The 23,065-nt window shown below is 33.8% G+C and overlaps 3 protein-coding genes across 8 annotated transcripts; 2 read left to right on the forward strand and 1 right to left on the reverse strand.

Annotated features, from left to right (window-relative positions):
- Positions 1-79: 79 nt before the first annotated feature.
- LOC108213058 (uncharacterized) lies at positions 80-2,048 on the reverse strand. Of its 4 annotated transcripts, XR_001805157.2 has the most exons (3): positions 889-2,048; positions 514-736; positions 80-289 (listed from the first exon to the last, which is right to left on the reverse strand). XR_001805157.2 is itself a non-coding variant. In XM_017384797.2 (2 exons), exons 1-2 carry the CDS (start codon positions 1,961-1,963, stop codon positions 567-569), a joined length of 1,245 nt encoding a protein of 414 aa, XP_017240286.2. In that variant the 5' UTR covers positions 1,964-2,048; the 3' UTR covers positions 80-566. The 4 variants fall into 4 exon arrangements, 3 of the variants coding, with proteins under 3 accessions (XP_017240286.2, XP_017240299.2, XP_017240307.2); XM_017384797.2 differs by having other exon boundaries at positions 80-736; XM_017384810.2 differs by lacking the exon at positions 80-289 and having other exon boundaries at positions 595-743.
- Positions 2,049-3,306: 1,258 nt separating this feature from the next.
- Positions 3,307-8,701, forward strand: LOC108207726 (superoxide dismutase [Fe] 3, chloroplastic). Of its 2 annotated transcripts, none has more exons than XM_017378164.2 (9): positions 3,307-3,483; positions 3,673-3,795; positions 4,449-4,538; positions 5,125-5,316; positions 7,555-7,726; positions 7,971-8,044; positions 8,131-8,157; positions 8,235-8,258; positions 8,351-8,701. In XM_017378164.2, the coding sequence occupies exons 2-9, from the start codon at positions 3,694-3,696 to the stop codon at positions 8,474-8,476; spliced, it is 807 nt and encodes a 268-aa protein (XP_017233653.1). In that variant the 5' UTR covers positions 3,307-3,483; positions 3,673-3,693; the 3' UTR covers positions 8,477-8,701. The 2 variants fall into 2 exon arrangements, with proteins under 2 accessions (XP_017233653.1, XP_017233647.1); XM_017378158.2 differs by having other exon boundaries at positions 3,309-3,483; positions 4,446-4,538.
- A 2,501-nt stretch (positions 8,702-11,202) lies between these two features.
- LOC108203233 (myosin-1-like) lies at positions 11,203-22,665 on the forward strand. 2 transcript variants are annotated; one of them, XM_017371992.2, is made up of 23 exons: positions 11,203-12,450; positions 13,091-13,192; positions 13,275-13,418; positions 13,518-13,668; positions 13,772-13,799; positions 14,206-14,371; positions 14,500-14,563; positions 14,717-14,730; positions 14,808-14,892; positions 15,750-15,853; positions 15,977-16,115; positions 16,958-17,076; positions 17,203-17,355; positions 17,442-17,531; positions 17,691-17,768; positions 18,158-18,316; positions 18,634-18,840; positions 19,471-19,676; positions 19,773-19,908; positions 20,135-20,264; positions 20,369-20,515; positions 21,253-21,320; positions 21,838-22,665. In XM_017371992.2, the coding sequence occupies exons 1-23, from the start codon at positions 12,112-12,114 to the stop codon at positions 22,450-22,452; spliced, it is 3,444 nt and encodes a 1,147-aa protein (XP_017227481.1). In that variant the 5' UTR covers positions 11,203-12,111; the 3' UTR covers positions 22,453-22,665. The 2 variants fall into 2 exon arrangements, with proteins under 2 accessions (XP_017227481.1, XP_063938209.1); XM_064082139.1 differs by lacking the exon at positions 14,717-14,730 and having other exon boundaries at positions 14,500-14,566; positions 14,782-14,892.
- Positions 22,666-23,065: the final 400 nt, after the last annotated feature.

Below are 23,065 nucleotides of genomic sequence, written 5' to 3' on the forward strand. Positions count from 1 at the left end.
ATTTTGATTTAGTAAATGATTATATATTTCCCATAAGAAAACTTCTAAAAATTAATTGAATCAAATAGCAACCTTCGTATAATACTAATCGAGAATTTATTGATTAAATATAGAATTTATGGAGTAAATAATACTCCATGTACAAATTACAATCATGTTCTTGAAAACAAAGGAGATTTCAATGTGTAACTAGGCCTCTATCATATGTGTGGCATTCGCTGAATGGTTTTTAGTATGGCTTCATGGGATCCTCATATACCTGTGTACCCATTTAAGAGGGTTCCTCGACCTGCAAGAATGTCATAACTTGTATCTCTCAATTCGATTGACTCAATCCAATAGCTAATATAGTCAACTAGCACCAGGATAAAACACACACATTATAAAATATTTATTCATGTCCAAGTCATGGTGAGAAACGTCGAATTATCCCACACGGTTTAGAAATGTAAAATGAATTGAGGAACATGAACATAGAAATACAATAATCAAGATGAGTAATATCATCATCACCTTCAGGATCTGCACTTTTTCCTCGCAATAATCGTCAGATTCTAAGCTGCTTATCAGCTTGAGAAATACTGTTGACTCTCCTCATTTTCATCTTCTAAATCAACACTGTCTTCCTCATTATCACCTTCTGAATCATCTTCCAAATCAACACTGCTTTCCACATCTTCATCATCAGACCAATTGACTAATTTTGATCCTGTGACTAGCAGCATTTGCTGGCTCTCTGTATACTTGAAAACGTCATCAAAATCAAACCAAGGATTAGTTTCGATACAATTACGACTTTCCTGTCATGGTTATAAGAGATCCAGTCACCATCTATCAATAAGAATTCAACATTGTTGAATAGTCCCTTGAGATAGTCGAATTCCTTACCTACGTCAATATTAAGCATGAAAGTCCATGACGCCTCAACTCCACCATCACGAAGGCATGCCTCGTCATCTAATGTCCACAAGTTAATTTTTCCGCTGCTCAGCTCCTCGTCATTAGAGAACATAATAGCTATAGAATCCTTGAAATCAACAATTCGGGCATCGTAACATTTGTGAGGGTCACTAGGTTTAATAGGTAGCTTAATTTCACAAATAAACACCTCCTTATTTAGATTAAAAGCCATCATACCACTACATCCCATGGCAAACAAAAATCCATGGAGGCATATATCAAACGCACAGTTGTAGGGAATATCAATCAACTTAATCTCAATGTTTCGCCAAGTATCTCTATTTGCAGAATAGACCTGAGGAAAAATAGCACGAGATACAACCCTAACAACCTTAAAATCAAAATCAACGGGATCAAACCCGAAGCCTAAAGCAACTTTATTCTTATCATCACAGTTGTAAAGAGCATGCGAGGGAATGAGTTTGGATTGCCTAGTTGCGGGATTCCAAATGTATATGTCAGTAGCTTTATCACAAGCAGGCACGCAATGAATAGCATCAATAGGAGCAGAAGGATCAACACAAACACAAACAATTCCGCAAACACAACCAACGAGAATAGAGGGAGGCGTGAAGGGATAATCACCTCTGGAGAAAGGAAAACCAAGATCGGCTACATATTCATCACGATTACCGAGTCGGAAGAGTGAATAGGAGCCGTCTTCTTCAGGATGGTCATCACGATCTTCTTGTTTGAAAAGGCGTACAATGAGAGTAGGAGCTTGTTCATTATTATCATCCACAGCGCCGTTGATTGTAATAGCATGACGTTGATAATGAGATTTGATGAAACTAGGGTTCGAAATGAGAGAGTACCAGGGTTTTGACACGGCTTTGCATTGGAGTAAGTATTTTACGGGGAGTCTAGAAAGCACCTCGGTTAAAAGATCTTCATCACTTAACCTCTCCACCCCCTCGGTTCGCTTCGCCATCTCAGGGGTTAGGTTTTTCGCTGGTGATTGTGGGGGGCTGGGGCTGTAAATTGGGGAAGAAAAAGACCTCATATATATATGCAATTTGTAAGAGGTTTAGTAACCCGATTTTGCTCAAATTAAGGCGTTTAATCTCCCGCTTTCGCTTATTACGAGACTAATATTACGCAGTAATGATAGACATCGTGAATAAGATCCGGTCTGAATAAAGATTTTGAATTAACGGGAAATCGGATATTCATTAAAAAAATCAATTCCTTTCTCTTTCTTTTTTAACATATCGTTTTCGAAAAATTAGGCATTTTTTAAAAAAAAATTGAGTATTTGATTGACTTGTTTAGTCTAGCTCTAATAAATATAATAAATTAAATTGAGTTATCAGTATATGCTACTATGCGTGGTAGTTAAATGTGGAAACTTGTATTCAAAAGATATTTTAACATTTAAAATAATTGTTTTGAAAAAAGAAATGAGACAAATATTTTAGAACAAATATTTCTTTCAAAAAAGACATTTAAAAAGGGATGGAGAGTGTATATTTTAATATTAAATTTTTTTTAATAAAATAAGATAAGAATATTATGAGTGCCTGAAATTCATATATTCAATAAATTGAAAAATATTACGAAAAAAAGATGTAATTGAGATGAAGCCATGGAGGACTATAAAAAATGGATCTTCTCCGAATATTTATCGAAGTGGTTAATTATTTACTAAACTCAAAATGGTATCAAGATGGTCACTTGGTCACTAAACTCAAAATGGTATCTTGAAACATAAGTTCAACCAGTAAAAATATTATTTATAAAGTTTTACCCATTATTTTTGAATGTTACCAAAACAAAGTAAAAGGTTATGACTTCTAATATTTATGATAATATATTTAGATTTTATTAAGTTTATTTATTATTTATATTTAATTAAAACAAAGAAAATAACTATATAATAAAATATAAATAAAATAAACTTGATAAAATATTAATATATTATTTTAAATAGTAGAAGTCCTAACCTTTTAGTTGGTTGTGATAACATTTAAAAATAATGCGTAAAAATTTTATAAATAATATTTTTACTACTTGAACTCATATTTTAAGATATTTATTTATTTATTTGATATTTATGGTGATTTTAGTGACCAACTTGATATTTTTTGAGTTCAGTGACCAACTTGATACTTTAAACTCACTTCAGTGACCAATTTGAGATTGTTTAAAATTAAGATTGTTTAAATTCAAAAAAATTTGAGATATTCAATTTGAGATTTTTCAAAATCAAAATTTATATTTATATTATCTTTAAAGCCTAAAAAAATTATATCCAACCCTACCGCATTCTATCAAAATTCACAAAAAATCAAAATAGCATGAAATTTATTGAAATCTATAAATTAAACCATTAAAATATCAAAGTACACACCAAATCAATAAATAAAGGAGCGAATCAAACCATCCCTAGCAGCCAGAAAGCATACCAAGGGTTCATTATCTTCTGCACTCCTCCCAACATTTTGGCGGGAAATCTTTCAACAAGAAGTTGTGAGAGATATAGAGATTGTTACCGTATACATAAACACAGTTTTATATTTAGAGGTACAGATATAAATTCTACTCTTGACGTAACGGATCTATTATAGTATGTAGTACGTAACGTGTTTGATGAAATGCCTCACTGAGACGTCATTGCTTTTTTTTACTCTTTTTGTGCTTACATTTAGATTGGGTTTCCCCCCCGAAGAACTGAATATCTAATTCTGATGCCCTTCTGTTATGTTGGTGTAGCTGTGATTAGGATTCGACGAAATGAGCTGGGCCTGTTGTAGTAATATCTGTCCTTCAACTTCTAATTTTCTGGCGATAGGTTACGATCTTAAGCGTTTTAATGGGAACAAAGTTTCTTTTCCGGTATGTTTTTTATTGCTTATGTACTCTCTTGTTTTGACACAATTGAATGGTTTGTGTGAGTTGCTCTTTCATATGTCGGTATATTGTTTGCTTAGAAGGTGTAAGTGAGAAGAATTTACATTGTAGTGCTGGGAATCTGTTTAGCTTTAGGTACCACTTTGCTGGTCATTTTTTGAGAGAGTGAATCTTTGGCCTTTCTGCACTACATAGCTAAATTGTTTTCAAGGATGTCTACACATTGTAATACTTTATATTGGCATGTAAATAACTATGTCCTTAACGTATACAAAATTAAAATATGGTTTAATGGTTAACTGAGAATTGGTAGTTATTGAACTACATTCTCCCAAGCTTTAAGCCTTAAACTTGAACTTGGGAGTTTAGTGCTCAAATAACATAACGTGTACTCTTTTAGGATAGCAGGCAAGGTGTCAGGACTGATAATTTTGTTGCAGTTGATGATTTTCACTCTTATGATACACTGATCAAGGTTCATTGAATGATAGAGAACTATTAGTTTGACAATTCAGAATTCGATTGCTTGTTGTTGAAGGAGCTGTTTTCTTTGATTTCTTATATTCTACTTAAAAAACTGGATCGTGGTGATAAGATTATTATGTACTATAAGTCCTGACAATCCTATTCAATAGCAGGCCCAAAGACCAAAAAGAAGGTTAAGCAAGTCTGGCAGAGAAACAGATATATGCGCTTATTATGGCTTGAAAACTCCTCCATACGAACTTGTAAGTAAACTTGTATCTTCTCCAATTCCTATAACTAAATTCTATTGGATATATATTATTTTACCTTTTATATTTCTTTTGTATTATGGCCCGAAATCTTACTCGTACAAACTATTAGATTAACATATGTTCTCCTACCTTTTGCTTTCAGTGTCATTGTTTAGCGTATGTGGAACTATAGTTAAATATGGTATCTGCTCGAGCCCAGACATTTCTCATACTTGGGATTAGATATAGCTATAGGATGCCTAATATAGAATTGTTTATATTCATAAAATCATGGTACCATAGGTAATAGTATGATATTATTATTACTTGTTCTAATTTGTATGAATGTTAAATGTCAGACTAGAATTACAGATTCCGCATGGCCTCAACCTTTGAGGTTGAGAAACCAGAATGCCTCTCAGAAACTATATCAATCCATTCCTATGCAGTTTTGACTGTGGAGTGTCCTATTTTGAAACCATTGAGGCCTTGCAGCCTCTTCATTTATAATTCGGTTTAACTTTTCCTTCTTTTTATTGATCGACATGAACACAGCTTTTACTTCTATCTCTGTGTGTGTTTGTGTATTTATATGTAGGATGCCCTAGAACCATATATGAGCCAGAAGACGCTTGAGAAGCATTGGGGAGGGCATCATCATAATTATGTGGAGGGTCTAAACAAACAGCTTGAAAGGAATGACGTACTTTATGGACTGACTATGGAAGAGCTTATCAAAGTGACGTATAACAATGGCAATCCGTTACCTGAATTCAACAACGCTGCCCAGGTTTTTTCAAGTTACTAGTAACCATGCTTACTTCAGGTCATCTTCCATAGTTTAGAACTGCAATCTAGTGCATGTATGTGTATGTAAATTAACACAATGAATGCACTAAATGTTTCCAAATCACTTATAAACATGTTTAGTTGAGGTCATCTTCCACTCTGAACTTAAGTATGCTGCATGTATGTCTATGTATATGTAGCAAAATGCATGCACTACATGTTTCTAAGTTATCAATAAACCTGTTTAACTGAGGTTTCTTTTATTCTAGAACTTTGTGTGGTGCATGTATGTGTATGTATATATGATGCATGCAAATGGTCATATGTAATTTCATTCACTAGCCCTGCATACAGAACCAAACCACCCTTGTTTTACATTACAACCTGTCCCTATGCACCAGGCACCTTAAAAAATGGTTCAGGCTTGTTTGAATTTGTGTGGGACTGGCTTCGTTGGCTTGTCCTGACCAGATACTTCAAAGCATATGTACACATTGAGATGAAGTAGCCAAAGCTTGTTTAATATTTACACATTTTAAGTTTTCGTATATATTTCTTTCAACTCAACTTCTAATCCGAATATGCTTGCTAGTGACTTTAATAGGCTTCCTTAATTATTAATCCCCCCGTCCCCCTCAATTGTTTACATTGGGAGACGGGGGCTCGGCACGCATTCTAATGCTCTCATAAAATATAGTTTGATAAATTATTTTGATTTTTTTTTCTTCTGAATAATTATTTACTATCTAAATTTTTATACAGAAAAGAAAATTTTCAATTTTTTTTATGAAACTATGATTTATATGCGCCTTAAAATGCGTGTCAAGCAATGCAAAAAAAAAAAAAAAGTAAAGAAATGAGAGGGACAAAGGGGTTAGATGCAAGTCCTCTTAGGTATAACACGTCCTGCCAAAATCCTTAGAGGAAGCCAGTCGGGAAAGAATTGGGAATTCTGTAAAAGTTCATTCTGGCATTAAGAACTAACCGAGTCTGACCTCTTATAGTGAGCCTCCAATGAGTTTTATCATTTAGAAAATTATCTGTCTCATTAAATAATATCTATAGAAGATATCCGCACAATCTCTTATAATGGCATTGATAATGATGAGATTTGCATCCCCTGATCAGTGTAACTTAAAGTGTGAATCCAAAGCATGGTTATCATGGAGTTGCCATATTAATGACTTAGCTTCCCGGTGCCAGAAAAATGCAAGGTGTCTGGTCACCATGTTTTGACTTAATCGGCCTTTTGGGATGGGTGAAATAAACTTTTGTTTATTTTGCACTTAGCAAATAGCAACGACTCAGCCCAATTACCCAACTTCACCCTCGAGGACTTCAAGAGTTCCACAATTGTATTAATTTCAACAGTAGCAAATGATATTATTTGTATTGTAGAATTGTAGGACTCCTTGCTGTACCGATTTCTTATCTCTATGTGTTGCAGCACCTCTTAACAATGTCATGGCACCTTAAAGTCATGGCCCAATTGCCTAGTTGCCAGCTGCAGTCATATTTTTTGTCAACTTTAGCGAGTGTGTATTTTGATGTTTGCTCTTTCAATTCTGCTTCCAGAAGTTTATTTATGCATGTTGCGCCCTTACTGTAATATAAAAAGTTAGACTTGTCTTCTATTATTTCAAGAAAATCTTTTATTTATTGTTGCTAAGACTTGGGATGTCTCGCGGACCAATCAATGATGTAACGAATCATGTCTTATGTCAGGAAGCCCAAACCTGAGTTCCCCAGCCTACATCTGTTTTGACCCAACTGGCCATTTGCGATGGGTGAAATAAACTTTTGTTCATATTGCACTTAACAAAATAGCAACAACTTTACCCAACTACCCAACCTCTTCCTTCGAGGACTTCAAGGGTTTACAATTGTATTAATTTCAAGTTTCAACAGTAGCAAATGATATTAAATTATTAATTATAATGTAGGATTGTACGACTCCTACATTATCGTGGCACCTAAAAGTCAATGCCTAATGGCCTTCCCATGGCCTAGTTGCAAGCTGAAGTTTTTTTTTTTTTGTTGCTAAATGCAAGCTGAAGTTTTTCCGATGTTTGTTTTGATTTTACTTCCATGAAGTTTCTTTATGCATGTCGGCTCTTACTGTAATATGAAAATTCAGACTTGTCTTCAATTATATCTATAAAATATTTTATTTATTGTTGTTAAGATCCACAAAATCTTTTGGTCTAAATTCAGTTATCTGATTGAGTTATTATTCCAGGTATGGAATCATGATTTCTTTTGGGAATCAATGCAACCAGGAGGCGGTCATCAGCCTGTATTGGGTTTACTGAAGCAGATTGAAAAGGATTTTGGATCTTTTACCAACTTTAGGGAGAAGTTTATAGAAGCAGCACTGACACTATTTGGTTCTGGTTGGGTTTGGCTTGTTTGTAAGTATCGAAATTATATTAACAAGTCTAACCAGGTTATTTTAGTACTAAATAAAGTTCGACCTTCTGATTAAGTTTTGTTGTTATCTACAGAATATGAGATAGTATAACATATTATATGTTTAAAATATGTTCTAAGTATGCTTCTTCTTTTTAGTCAATGTGATTGTGATTCAATTTCCTTAACGTCCAACTCAGATCATTCAACAGCCTGTATAATGCAATTTTCACCTTGATGTTTCAGTAATAAAAGATGAGAAGCGACTCGCTATAAGAAAGACATCAAATGCCATAAACCCAATTGTATGGGACGAAATTGTAAGTGAGGTCCTATGGATTCTTTTACTTTTTCATATCGTCTCAGCGACCTTATATATTGAACTAACATTTTCCTACTTTTGCAGCCTCTGATGAGTTTGGATATGTGGGAGGTATAATCTTCATCTCTCTAAATATCAATCAGCTACCCATCCTGTTTGTATTAATTATGTTTTTACTTTGTTTGCAGCATTCTTATTATCTGGATTACAGGGTATCTCCTTCACTTTCCTTGTTTATTTTACCAAATAATTTTGTCCATTTTGAGTACCAAGTAAATTCGCACTTTCTTATATCCTCTCGCAGAATGATAAAAGCAAGTATGTTAACGTGTTCATGAACCACCTTGTGTCATGGGACGTGGCAATGGTGCGCATAGTCCGTGCTCAGGCATTTGTTAATCTAGGCGAGCCCAACATTCCTGTTGCCTGAAAATTGAAATGCTTCAGAAAAACATGTGAGAGCGTCGAGAAAGGTACAAGTAACCAGAAGTACATGCACGAGGATCCTCTCTTCCCTGTTTGGATTATTTTGAAAATTGTTGAAATAATTTTGTAGTTTAGTCCAATCATTTTAAATATTTTATTTCCCAGCAAAAGGATTTATATAAATATGACGGTGCGATTATTTTATGAAATGGCCGGCTAAAATATCATATATTCTATATTAATAATTACAGAAGTATTGCATAATTAATCCGAGGCTTAACCTAACCCATCAGGTCTAGTTATACAATCAGGTGTGCACTTTTAGTCAGCAAACCAAAAAAAGGTAACCAACTTTCAAAATGAATCAAAGAAGACGTGAACTTGACGGTTACTTATTCTATTACCTTCATTCTCATTCTTTATTACTGATTTTAGTAGCTAGATTCGTGTCTCAGATTTAAGGGTTCCAATTCTTGGATTCGACTTTCAGATATGTTGAACGACAGAATATTAAAAGGTCTTCCCTACTTCATATATTCTTACTGCACAGTTCATATATAAATCTAATCAGAAAATCTACAACATACAGATAAAGTTCAAAACATCAAGTAATATTGGTATCATAAAGCGGAAGAATTCTTCTTAAATTTATTATGAATTTGAATTGTTTTTGATCCTGTATACAAAATTTCAATATATCCCGAGAAAAGGAAATGTTATATCCAAAGCGATTTTTTAATATCCAGATCAATTTGCAAGAATATGTATTGAAATTGTATGATTTGTGTAGATGCAAGGAGGCTGAGAATTGAATATGTTCTGGAACTAAAAATACTAATCTGGGTATTTTCTTTAATTTCATTATTTTCTAAAAGGGAAAAGGAGGTGCACATTGGCGGTGCTGGTCTAGAGCTTTGGCAGTTGGCACAATCTTCACGAGGCTCAACTTCGGCCCTTAAATGTGACCACGGAAAATAATACTCAAGAACTTCCACCCTTGAAGACAAATGGTCTTGGAAACTCTTTTTATAATACTAATAATTAATAAAATAAATGTAAATTAATAAATTATAATCAATTGTTTGGATTTTCCAACGCTATACAGTTAAATCTTAATTTTAATAATAATCCACATAATAACAATTTTACTAGTATCTTTTTCCACTCCCAATGAATAAACAATATATATTTTTGTTATCGATAAAATAGTTGTTAAATTATTTTTTTCTTCATTCCGAATATTGCTATTTTAAACCATATCTCACACCCTAATCAGGAGATGAGAAAAATAATACCTATCAACGGATATCCGATTTGAATTTATTTTTTATAAATTTACGCCCGAATTCGATCTGGAATCCGTTATAGCGTGTTCGGATTTTCATCTTTCAGATATTTTTCGGGTGCTGATCGAGTTCGAATATGAATAAAAAAAATTTGAATTTAAATTTTTATACTGTCATATCCGATCCAATCCCAATTGTCACTTGGAATCAAACATATTCTATTTGTACTTAGTTAATAATTTTGTTATTCACATCTAATATAACCGAATTTGTACTTGTTAATAATTTTGTTATTTACATCTAATATAATCGAAAGTCTAAAAACTTAATATTAAGAAAGTCTGACAATGATAAAAAAAGGACAGGTTTTTCACAAATTATGTTGGGTATTTATTATTTGTGTTATAAAACGTTTTTTCTCTTAAAACGGAATATTTTTTTTTGACAGATTAAAAACGGAATATTTAAATGGGAGAAGCTTCTGAATTAAATAATGAGGCACGGTCAAAACAAGTGTCTCGCGCCTTTGACCTTTGATTCCATTTCCCTCCCCAAACGTTAACGACTTGTTGTCCGCAACGTAACGTGGTGGTTTGATTTCACCAGTTGACCTTTCTGCCCCTGCCTTCTTTATTGCCTATTGTCCTACCATCTGTACTCACCTCACAACTAGTTTTGATAGGCTGGTACCAAATAACATAAACCATTCGAGATTGAATTATTGTACTTCTTATTCGTCATATTCTTTCTATTATATTTGACTTTGAAAGTTATTATCGACCTAATTTCATCATGCATATATACGAAATTTGAGATTTAAGATTATGATGATCGGTTAGTATTTTGAAAAACACATATTTTGATTAAGTATATTTCTGTTTTAAAATATAAGGTTGTTTAATTTTGCAATTCGCAATGTGAAATTCCATGATTGTACAGTTAAAATTATTATTTTTAAAATTAAAATATTAAATATGTATTGTTATTCATATTTTTTAAATCATAGTTTTAACAATCCGATTAAAAAACTTAAAAATACGTGTTAAAAAATAAAACGACTCGTATTAAAACAGAAGGGGCATCAATTTTTATGCATGGATTTGGCTGGTTTATTTCAATCTTTTCTCTTTTTGATATAAAAACACCAAACAGTAACCATGATTAATGGCATAAAATATGATAATGAATCAGAGCCACACTTTTTATCTTATCGCTGAAGATTTCATCATGACACTAGTGCATACATTTTAGCAAACTCAATGATTCCAAATAATATTCTAGTAGTATATAAACAGACACAAAAATCATCACACTTTAGTCTCTAGCTGTTGTTTCTTGAAATCTTAAATGTCATTTCAAGAAAATGTGAAGGGCAAAAGAGTCCACAAGAACCAACCCGGAAACATTGGAGAATTTATGGGAGGGGTAAAAGTACCAAGTCAGACATACATGTAATAAACGAAACTGAAACCATATGCTTTTATTCTGTCTGAGAATATATATTTGGATTGGAGGAGAACATGTAGGTAGAGAGAGAAGGGTTATTGTTTTTATATTTTAAAGAAGACTCATTCAATCTTCTTTAACAACTTTTTAAACCCTTCTCTCATTTCTTCTCTCTAATTATTTCAACAATTTTGATCAGCTCCTTTAATATCTTAAGCTGTTACATATACATTTATATGCATTTGTGTGTATGTGTTTCATGATCTTGGAATTGTTAGTACTTGTTGGATCTTGATCAAGATCATCTTTTTATTACAAGGGTTGTGTTGTGATCTTGCTGTGGGATTGTATAACAGAAGCTGCAGAAACCCTTTTGACAGATTTGTTTGAAGGTGAATTAGGTAAGGGGTTTTGGGTTTTCTCCAACTTTGATAAAGATCTGATCTTTAGTATCTTAAGGTGATTTTCTGAGGGTTTTGATCTGATTTTTGAAGAATTGAGGATTGTGTGATCTGTTTTTTGTGATACTTGATTATTATTGTCTTGTTCGGGTAAATTTTGATAATTGATCCTTGATTAAAGAAACATTGGTTGAAATTATAACCTAATTTTGGGTGGACTCAAGTGATCTTGAATTCTTGATTGAATAGTAATCACTTTCAAGGGCCTGTCTGGGGCTATATTTTATAGCGGAGTTTAGGTTCTTGATATCGAATTTAACATTATTGGTGACTGATCAGTGAGCAGCACTGAGGTGATCCTTGAGCATATTGTGGTACCCTCCACTACAGTGGGGCGATAAGTGTCTGAGACCGATGTGAATTATTGGTGAAATATATTAACCATCTGATCTTTTGAGCCAAGGTTTGTTTCTTGCAAGAAGCAAAAGAAGGTTTGATTTGTAAAAATGTCTCATAAAGTTGAAAGGGCTCCACATCTTCAATCGATCAGATCATTGCCTGTTGACTTTAGATTAAAGGATGCACTAGAAGATCATTCTTCCAGGAATTCGGAGACTGTAACTATGATGAATAGTACTAGGGTTTATAATAGTCTCACCAAAAATGTTGAGGTGGTTGGTACAAATATCAATAATAAGGTTGATAGTAATGGTTTTGATGAATCACCTTACGGAAAAGGGCCTTACAGGGGTGAAAGCTTGAATTCTGCAGCTTCTACTTCGCAATCATATGGCTCATCATTTAATGATTCCAAATGGAGTGACACTTCTTATGATGCAAAGAAGGTAAGTGGTAAAACTATATACTTAGCATTACAATTTACTCTCCACTACTGGATTTTCTGCCACTGTATTCTTGTCAAAACTGGACGAGATCATACTTATCTGTCTTAATTATTTATGTGTATAATCCTTTTTAAATAAGTTTACTCATCTATATGTACATGTATATTCAAATTCTACTTATAGTTTAGCAAGTTTTCATTTATATTATATTATATACGTCTATGGACTTGTAAATCAATATTTATTTGTCTAAACTATTCGTTTAGAGCATTTGCAAACATCAGTTCGTTGTCTTTTTCCTAATTCATGATTCGTATTATGCTATCATAATATTAAAGACAGAAATGAAAGTTCCATTTTCCTGAAGAAAGATAATGTCCTCATTTCTCACGTTTTTGGTTGAGAAGGTACATTTTGTAGGGACAAAAAATTAATAACACATGCTTGAGGTATTCTAAGACTAAATATGAGTGTCAATTTAGACGCATGTTTGTGTATTTCATCCATCTTAGCATAAGAATAGAAGTGAAGAAATATTTGTTAGGTACATTCTCTGCAATGCAGGTTATCATAATACTTCAAGTAGTTAAGGAAATTAATCTTTAATTGGTTGGCTTACTTGTTGAGTCGACTATTTCAGAAGCTTCAGTCCTGGTTTCAACTTCCAGATGGGAACTGGGAATTGGCAAAAATCCTGACAACTTCGGGGACAGAATTGGTCATATCATTGTCAGATGAGAAAGTAAGCAGTCTTATGTTAATCTTGAGTATATACTTAAACTTAACTGGCACACTCTGCATCCTCATTATTTTTCAACTTTTAGGTTCTAAAGGTGAGTGGTGATACTCTGACACCTGCAAATCCTGATATCCTTGATGGTGTTGATGATCTTATGCAATTAAGTTATCTAAATGAGCCATCAGTTTTACACAATCTTCAGTTCAGATATGACCGGGATATGATATATGTAAGCATAAGCATGCCTTTTCATGTTTATCTATAATATTAATATTGACACTTGTAGTGTATCTAATAATGATGTGGCCTTGTACCTATTAATTTCTAGACGAAAGCAGGTCCGGTTTTGGTTGCCATTAACCCCTTCAAAAAGGTTCCCTTGTATGGAAATGATTTCATTGAAGGATATAGGCGTAAAACCATTGCAAGTCCACATGTATATGCCATTACAGATACAGCCTTACGGGAAATGATACGAGGTACTTATCTTATTGTTTACTATTGTATCTTTATTTAAGATTGATTTTCAACATCTAGAATTACTGTTGGTGCTGAACCAGGTCTTTTTAATTTATCTTTCAGATGAAGTAAATCAGTCCATTGTAATAAGGTTAGTTCTACGATACCAATCTATATATTATTGCTTAAATGAATCATACCTAGCTACAGTTTGCTGAGAATTGCCTCTGTTTATTTTTTCTGATGCTTGCCCTTTGCAGTGAAATGAATACTATATTGCTAATGTTGTAAGATTTTGCTATACAAAATTTCCAGTACAGAGGTGCAGTATCTTTTGTAGCATCAATGCAAGAATGTCCAATGGACATCTAGGAATCTTAAATCAGTTTCAAACAATCAGAGTTTTTATCTTCTTCTTTATATCAAGGATTAAGTGTTGTACAGGGAGTAATTATCTAACAAGAAATTTTTTATTTTGCCCAGTGAAGTATATGTCTTATGTGTGAGATAAAAAAATCCATTTCTTGCACTGATCAGCAATTTTTTTTTTTGTGAAGTGGTGAAAGTGGAGCGGGAAAAACTGAAACGGCTAAGATTGCAATGCAATATTTGGCTGCACTTGGAGGCGGAAGTGGCATAGAATATGAAATATTAAAAACTAATCCTATTCTGGAGGCCTTCGGTAATGCAAAGACATCAAGAAATAACAACTCAAGTCGATTTGTAAGTCATACTTTTTTACATGGACATTCTAACTTATTCCATGAAATCATGTTGGAGATGTTGTGAAATTGGTCTTTCCTGGGTGACAACTTGCATCTGATGTAGTCTATATATTAATCTTATGACAGGGGAAACTTATTGAAATTAACTTTAGTGAAACTGGAAGGATATCCGGTGCCAACATTCAGACTTGTAAGGCTCCATTTGTTTTGGGTGCCACTGGGTCCTCTTTCTTTATATTAATTTTCAATACATGTTATACATTTAAAATGTATCTAGGCTGATTGTTTTTTCTTTTTGTGCTCTCTTGCTATCATTCTGGATCGGAATTCTTGGTTCACACAGTTTTACTTGAGAAGGTAAATCTTTGATACATTGATCATGCATTTTACCAAGCCTTTCTTCCTAACACAACACACTAATTTTATTTGAACAGTCTCGGGTGGTTCAATGTGCTGAGGGAGAGAGGTCGTATCATTCATTTTATCAGCTTTGTGCAGGAGCACCACCTTCTCTTAGAGGTTTAAATTCTTTCACCTTAATCATGATATTTTTCTACATATTTGTGGTTTATTAATACTTTTAGTAATACCGTTACTATAAGTTCTACTATTTGCCACCTACGCTGTTGTAACTTGTATGCGTCTTGGTTTGAGATCTGCTGCTCCAAAGAACATTGATAGAACTGTATATTTGTAATGGAATTAACAATTCGGCTTATCATAATACCTTGTAATTCTAAGGACGTCTCTATTAGGTAATTAATAAATTCAACAGTAACAGAAGATGAAAGTCTGTGGTGGGGGTTTTACAAGAATAATGATTTGATGATAACAAAATTAGAAAATAATTGATAGGACTTAGGAATGTTGAGGTATCGGGAAATGCTTCATAAATATGACCGTTTCAACATTATTATTGGGAAGCTGTGAAGATTTTGATATAACTAACCTCTCCTGCTATGCTTCATAATTATGATCATTTCAACATTATTTTTAGGAAGCTGTGAAGATTTTGATATCCTTACCCCCTCCTCCTGCTCTAGATATGTCCAAGACTATAAGGGCACACAGTTTGGGTTGAGTTATAAGTAATTTCACATATATCATCATATGTTGGGATGTAAGACTAAATGTGCCCCCTACAAAAGAGATGTTTTAGTTGAGAAACTTCTAAACTCTGGCTGTCATGTACGGAAATTTTTAAAACATAGTGTTTGGAAATGCGAATATAAAAATTGTAGATCAGCCTTGTAAATCAAGCTTGCCATCTCCATGCACAAACACCATGTTAGAGGGTGAACTCAAGAATTATATTGTGTCAAATTTTTGTTAATGAATTATACTGCCTTCTTATCTTACTTGATTTCCTACTTTAGAGAAGTTGAATTTGAAGACAGCAATGGAGTATAACTATTTGAGGCAAAGCAGTTGCTACTCAATTCCTGGGGTTGATGATGCAAAAGAATTTCGTGTTGTAACGGTACTGCACTAATTTGTATAGTTTGAACAGAAAAACTTAACTGTATTTTCCTCTTATATATTTGCAGTGAGTTCAAACATCTAGTATCTCCCTTTTTTAACAACCTTTTTACCATAATCTCAGGAAGCACTTGATGTTGTTCATGTCAGCAAAGAAGACCAGGAGAGTGTCTTTGCAATGCTTTCTGCAGTACTGTGGCTAGGAAATGTATCCTTTGCGGCTGTTGATGATGAAAATCACGTCGAACCTGTGAATGATGAAGGTTATTTTTTCTAAAAGAACCAACTTTTTTCAGGCTAGATTTACATTATTACTAACTACCCTGCTGTGTAGATATTATTAGTAGTCCAATGTAAAATTTCTATATGTTTATGTATACTTAAAAAAAATAGATCAACAAGTAGGAATGAGGTTTGACATTCTGAAGGACCGGTTGTTATGAAACTGTCAGTGTATAATATGTGCATGACACTACACATTTAACACCATTAACATGTGATCATAGCAAGACTTAGGGGCCGTTTGGCTGAGATTAAAATAAGAGATTAAAATAAGTGCTTCTTCCTAAAGTAAAAAGTGAAGTAGAAGCTATAAGCGATTTATAAGTGATTAAAGTGTTTGGGAAAGCAAGTAATTAAAGTGTTTGAGAAAGAAGTAGAAGTCAGGAAATAAAAGCTAGTATTCCCAGCTTTTTATAGGTTTACGAAATAAGTGCTTTTAACTTATAAACCCAGAAGCCAGCTTTTAAGCCGTAGCCAAACGACCCCTTAATAAAAAACAAGCTACATATAATATCATCATAGGTTACTGACTTGGACTATTAATATTATGGGATCATGATATTTTATGCAATGCAATGCAATGAAACTAACAAGTAATGCAACTATATGATTCAAAGCAAAATCTATATGAACTAATCTATATATGTGCAATGTTTAGCTAATGATCCAACTTTTTTATCTGTCCCTTAGATTGTAGTTTGCAAGGTATTTTCTTTTCGAGTTTAATTTGTACCAAGGCATCTACTGTAAAAAGCTTTGATATAGCTACTTCACTTATAAATGCACTTCCTGTGAAAATTCAAGGTGGTATCTTGTATTTCAGGTCTGGTGACTGTTGCTAAATTGATTGGGTGTAATGTTGCGGACCTAAAGTTAGCCTTGTCAACTCGGAATATGAAAGTACGAAACGAGAATATAGTGCAAAGGTTGACTCTATCTCAGGTATGGCCAAAAGTTATCATAATTTTCAATATACAGATTTTATTGCCTAACATGCGGACTCTAATTTCAGAGATTTGTATCAGATGGGCTCCTTATATTTATGTGAGTGTTGTTCCCATGTTTCAGGCTATTGACGCAAGAGATGCCTTGGCGAAATCAATATATTCTTGTTTGTTTGATTGGCTGGTAGAACAAATTAACAAGTCACTTGTGGTAGGCAAGCGCCGTACTGGAAGATCCATTAGCATTCTTGATATCTATGGTTTCGAGTCATTCATTGTATGTTTTTTTGACGTTCATTGTGTTTGTCTTTTATTCTGATTTTTACAGACACATTTTATTGAGAACTACTTTCTTTTTTCCAGAGAAATAGTTTTGAGCAGTTCTGTATTAATTACGCCAATGAGAGACTGCAGCAACACTTCAATCGTCATTTATTTAAATTGGAGCAAGAGGTAAATCTCATTTATATCTATCTCATACATATGATTTCTTACCTTTCTTAAGCATCAGACACTTTCCATTACATTAAATTCCTTTCTTAATAATTATATGGAAAACATGTCATTAATTTCATCCTTATCATGATATCTTCTATTATATATCTTTTTCAGGAGTATATCCAAGATGGCATTGAATGGGCCAGAGTGGATTTTGAAGACAATCAAGATTGTCTAAGTCTTTTTGAGAAGGTCGCCTTTCTGTTGCAAGATTTTTAATGTATCATCTTGACTTTTGTTTTTTTCATACAACTTTTGTTAGGATGTTAACCACAGATTTGGTTTACTTGGATTTGCATTGTCGCATAATTCTTGTTTTCCAAATATCATTTACAATCAGAACCGAATACAGTTTTGATTTTCCAAATTATTGAGAGGTCATTTTGTCCTTAAACCATTACTACAGACAGTGTCAAACTTGTGTGCAAATTCAACATAAGCTTGTGTGCATCAATTGCATTGCATTTATTTATCTGGACAAATGTGTCTGATTTATATAGCATCATTATTATTGCAGTGACAAGCAAGCAGAATATATGTATCTCACTTTTGACAAACCTTGCGTTCTTACTATTATGCAGAAACCGTTGGGGTTATTGTCTCTATTAGACGAGGAATCCACCTTTCCTAATGGCACAGACTTGACATTTGCAACTAAGCTTAAGGAGCACCTTCATTCTGATCCTTGTTTCAGAGGAGAAAGAGAAAAGGCTTTTACTGTGTGCCACTATGCAGGGGAAGTATGTAATATGTCACTGATACCCTTCCTTCTTTTGCTTCTGTTTCTCCATCTTTCTTGCTACCTCATAATACCCTGACAAACAGATAGATATATAAAAAATTGGCGTTGCACTAATGTAAAGCGCCACTGTCTAATCAGAGTTGTTTCATCAACCTGTATACTTTTCAGCCAGGATGGTAGCATGCATCAAATCACATGTTGTAAATCTTTTTAGTTCTTGCAAGTTTAGACTTTTACGAAAAAAGTAAGAAGAAAATAGATCATATATTGATTTTGTCGCTTCTAAGCTCCGGTTTTCTTCTTATATGTTCATAGGTTATGTACGATACAACAGGGTTTCTGGAAAAGAACAGAGATTTATTGCACTTGGATTCCATTCAACTATTATCTTCTTGCCAGTCCAACCTTCCTCAGGCTTTTGCAGCAAATTTAGTTGCTCAATCAGAGTCGAGTCTAAGTGGTCTATTAAATAAATCAGGCGGAGCAGATTTTCAAAAGCTAAGTGTTGCAACCAAATTTAAGGTACATAGGCTCTCAAGGATCTTGATGTTTCTTATTCATGCTTTCGTATGAAACAGTACTGTAATATCTGAAATGCATTATGGATATTGGGTTTTTAATTTCCTTTTGATTACAATAAGACTCCGTTTAGTTTCCAGCTAACATCTCAGATTTAATATATGTAAATCATTAAGATATCATCCTAGCGCCTCCTTGTAGTGTAGTTTGCTGCTTCTATGTTATGATGTTCATTTTATAGGCCCTACTTTATTATCTATATTTGTGTTAAATTGACCTAGTTGTAAATGTCATACACAATCAGTAATAATAACCACATTTAAAGCTTGCGCAATTAGGATTTCTTTAAATCGACTCATTTCCAGTTAATAATATTATATGCTAGTATACTTGTATTTTAGGCTAATAATAGTTTGTTCATAGTTTTAGTATTAATAATTGTATCAGCTACATAGCTGAAGTAATACACATTAATTTGATTTTTTGACCTTAAAAAAAACTGATTTATTGTTAAAGATGGTACCTCTTTGCTTAATTTTCATGCAGTATTTCCTTAAACTTCTGTCTCTGTCATCCTTTTAGCATTGATAATTTCTTGTACCTGATATAGTGCACATATTCTTTGGTGCTCAGGGCCAGCTGTTCCAGTTAATGAAACGCTTAGAGAATACAACACCACATTTTATCCGCTGTATTAAGCCCAATAACAATCAGTCTTCAGGTTTATATGACCAAGGACTCGTGCTGCAGCAGCTAAAATGTTGTGGGGTCCTCGAAGTTGTTCGGATATCGAGATCTGGTTTTCCTACTAGGATGTCTCATAAAAAATTTGCCAGAAGGTGTGGCCAATTTGTTTTTGTTGAACTTCCTACATGATATGTCCTTGCTATATCCTGGGTTCCATTTTCTCCTTTCTGATGAGATTATCTAATTAGGTACGGATTCCTCCTTCTCGAGAGTGTAGCATCCCAAGATCCACTAAGTGTTTCAGTCTCGATTCTTCATCAATTCGGTATTCTGCCTGAAATGTATCATATCGGATACACAAAATTGTTCTTTAGAATGGGACAGGTAGATATGTTTAGCACTGTTGTTTTTTATTCCACTATTTAGGTCTTCTCTTTGTTTTGCCTCTTGTTTTATGTCATATTTCAAAATGAAATGCGGTTCATATGGATGAAACTAGTATACTTCTTATATTTCATCAAGCAAAAATGGTAAGCCATAGCCAAAAGTTAGTTAATTATGGTAGGAGATTATTAATTTTCAATTAACTAGCAAAAGTTTTCCTGACCAGATTAGTGTTCTCGAGGACACAAGAAATCGTACTCTCCATAGCATATTGCGTGTGCAAAGCTGTTTCAGAGGTCATCAAGCTCGCCTTATGGTTAAGGATCAAAGGAGAAGAATTACTGCTTTCCAGTCATGTATGTCTTCATAGCATTTAGTTTTTTCCTTGCACTTGCAGGGTGTTTAATCAAACAACCTATCTTGAGGGTTTTGGAGAGTAATGTCTGGATATGCTTTGCAGTTATCCGTGCTGAGAAAACAAGGAAGGAATATTCAGTCTTATTAAAACAATATCGAGCAGCTGTAGCTATTCAGAAGCAATTTAAAGGCAGGATTGGTAGGGAAAAGTTCAAACATATCCAAGATGCATCAGTGTTGTTGCAATCAGGTACTAACCGTGTAGCTGTATTTGCTGATTCATTACATTTAAAGCAATAATTTACCCTTTAATACTGCAGGTTCTTGCATGATGTAATAGTTCGATATCTTCAGACTCATTATTATCCTGCTTAGCATCATCCTTTCTAAATGAGTATAATGATTAATAGTAAAGTTGTTCAATTTACCCTCTTTCACAATTATATAGATTCCCATACCCGTATTAGCAGAGAACCGCCGCCCCTGTCACATAAAGTACAAAGTGACAGGTCAAATAATTAATAACTGAAAGAGCTAAATTTGCCTTCTCTCCTGTTTTTCAGCTTATTACCATTTGTAACCTTTAAGTTAGTCACATTAATCTAATGACACCCTTAAATTTTGAGTTCAGCCTATCAAACCTAAATTCTGAAGTTATCACAATTTGTTCAGTCGGCTCTTCCAGAAAAATGGCCAAAAAGTAGCTACTTCCCCATCAAAATTACGTAAAATTTCCATTTTAACCTTGATAACTCTCCACAGAACATATATTTGTTTAAGGGTCAATCTCTGGAACAACTTCAAATTGATAACCATATTCCAAGTCTGTTCTTAATTGATCGCTCATTGTCATTTATCTGTGTTGGCATTTTCAATCTATTTAATCATATTGGTAATTATTTGAGGTTTTTACCGGAAGCCGGCCTCATATGTATGTATATGTACATTAGTCACTCTTGTGCTACAACTGAATGGATTATTTTTCAGTGATACGTGGCTGGTTAGTTAGAAGATGCTCGGGAGACGCAGCTTTACTACAATTTGGGGTTATGAAGGTACTCTTAGACTCTTCATTTTATTGTTAGCTTGTGGAAACATATCGTTTTTTCCCTTTTTCTTGTGTTTGACCATACTTTTTCAGGTAATAAATGCATATTGTTCTAACAAAGTTTGACAAAGTTTTAGCTTAACATTTACACATCTCAACCCCTTCACCAAGTACTCCTCTTTACCTATTAAGTCTAATAGTTCTAGTAGTATACTTCTGAGTTTAGACATCCTTATCAAGTGGAATATAATTAGAGCCTTCGGGTATTTATGTTTTGGTTGTTCTCACTACAGGCGAGGCAACCAGTGCAGTCAACCAAAAATTTATCAATCATTTGCATGGAACTGAGATTTGTGATTATTGTTTTCATCCATTTGTCACAAGAGTTGATTTAAGTCTTAATTGTTAGGGTAGTAATGCTAAAAAGATTAAAGAGTTTATCCTTTGTCTTAATATGCTATATTTCAATGCACTTGTTTTGCTGGGAAGTTAATGACACTCGAAAACCATGACATTCTAATCAGGGTCATGAGACAGATAATGTGCTAGTGAAGGCATCATACCTTGCTGACCTCCAGCGTCGGGTACTTCAAGCCGAGTCTGCATTAAGAGTTAAAGATGGGGAGAACGACATTCTTCAACAAAGAATCCAACAATATGACAACCGATGGTCAGAATATGAGCGGAAAATGAAGTCAATGGAAGAAATGTGGCAGAAACAAATGAGATCACTGCAATCAAGCCTATCCATTGCAAAGAGAAGCCTAGCCGCTGATGATTCAGATGCATCAGTCAATAATGACTCCAGCTACGGATCACCAGTTGACTATACGAGGCCAACAAATACAGGTCTGAGTGTTATAAGCAGACTGGCCCAAGAGTTTGATCAGAGGAGCCGAATATTTGGTGATGATGCCAAGTTCTTGGTGGAAGTGAAATCCGGTCAGGTGGATGCAAATTTGGACCCGGAACAGGAACTCAGAAGGCTAAAGCAAATGTTCGAAGGGTGGAAAAAAGATTACGGATCGAGACTGAGGGAAACAAAGGTGATCTTGAACAAGCTAGCAAGTGATGGAGGAAGTGGTGAGAAAATGAAGAAGAAATGGTGGGGAAGATTAAACAGCACAAGGATGAGTTGATGAAAATAGGTTAAATATATCCAAATATATACTACACAACAGACTAGTGCATGTTATGTGATTTTTACATAATAGATATATACACGTCTACATGCTCTAAAATGGTCACCACTGGAAAACTACATGAGGGTTGATTATCACTTCTCCAAATTATCCTACTGGAAGTTGAGATCTATTCATTGAGTATGAGCTCAAATTAATTTTTTTTTGATATATACTATGCTTTGCTACCAAAGTAGGGGGTAAGAATAAACATAGGATCGTTTCGTTATGACCAATGAGTCTGGTTAACGAGTCCGGTTAACAGAATGTGAGTCCAGCCTTGTAGTTGCTGTGTGCAGTTCAACGAGATTACTGTGTAGTATATGCCAGCAATCGTGCTTGAGTGAAAAACTTGTGTATAGAAAGTTCCACACAGATACGGTCCATGAAAAAATAATGGCCCCTGAAAATGTTATTAATATAAATTGAATGCAATGGTTTGTTGTTAATATGTATAGGAAATTTTTACTTAAGAAAGATCTGAATTTTATAAGAAAGACAAATTTACAACCAAAATTTTTAAAACTAATCTAATTTCAACTTGAAATATTGCATATAAATATTTTAAAAA

The sequence above is a fragment of the Daucus carota genome, chromosome 1, assembly GCF_001625215.2.
Source record: "Daucus carota subsp. sativus chromosome 1, DH1 v3.0, whole genome shotgun sequence".
Lineage (NCBI taxonomy): Eukaryota > Viridiplantae > Streptophyta > Magnoliopsida > Apiales > Apiaceae > Daucus > Daucus carota.

Bases quoted from the DNA above. Each gene is read 5' to 3' on its own strand.
- LOC108213058 (XM_017384797.2), bottom strand. From the start codon at position 1,963: ATGAGGTCTTTTTCTTCCCCAATTTACAGCCCCAGCCCCCCACAATCA. The intron at 737-888 runs GTAAGGAATTCG...TCAAGTATACAG, and splicing joins CATGCTTAATATTGACGTAG to AGAGCCAGCAAATGCTGCTA.
- LOC108207726 (XM_017378158.2), top strand. From the start codon at position 3,694: ATGAGCTGGGCCTGTTGTAGTAATATCTGTCCTTCAACTTCTAATTTT. The intron at 5,317-7,554 runs GTTTTTTCAAGT...TTATTATTCCAG, and splicing joins AATTCAACAACGCTGCCCAG to GTATGGAATCATGATTTCTT. The intron at 8,045-8,130 runs GTAAGTGAGGTC...CTACTTTTGCAG, and splicing joins CAATTGTATGGGACGAAATT to CCTCTGATGAGTTTGGATAT.
- LOC108203233 (XM_064082139.1), top strand. From the start codon at position 12,112: ATGTCTCATAAAGTTGAAAGGGCTCCACATCTTCAATCGATCAGATCA. The intron at 15,854-15,976 runs GTACTGCACTAA...CCATAATCTCAG, and splicing joins AAGAATTTCGTGTTGTAACG to GAAGCACTTGATGTTGTTCA. The intron at 19,677-19,772 runs GTGTGGCCAATT...TTATCTAATTAG, and splicing joins CATAAAAAATTTGCCAGAAG to GTACGGATTCCTCCTTCTCG.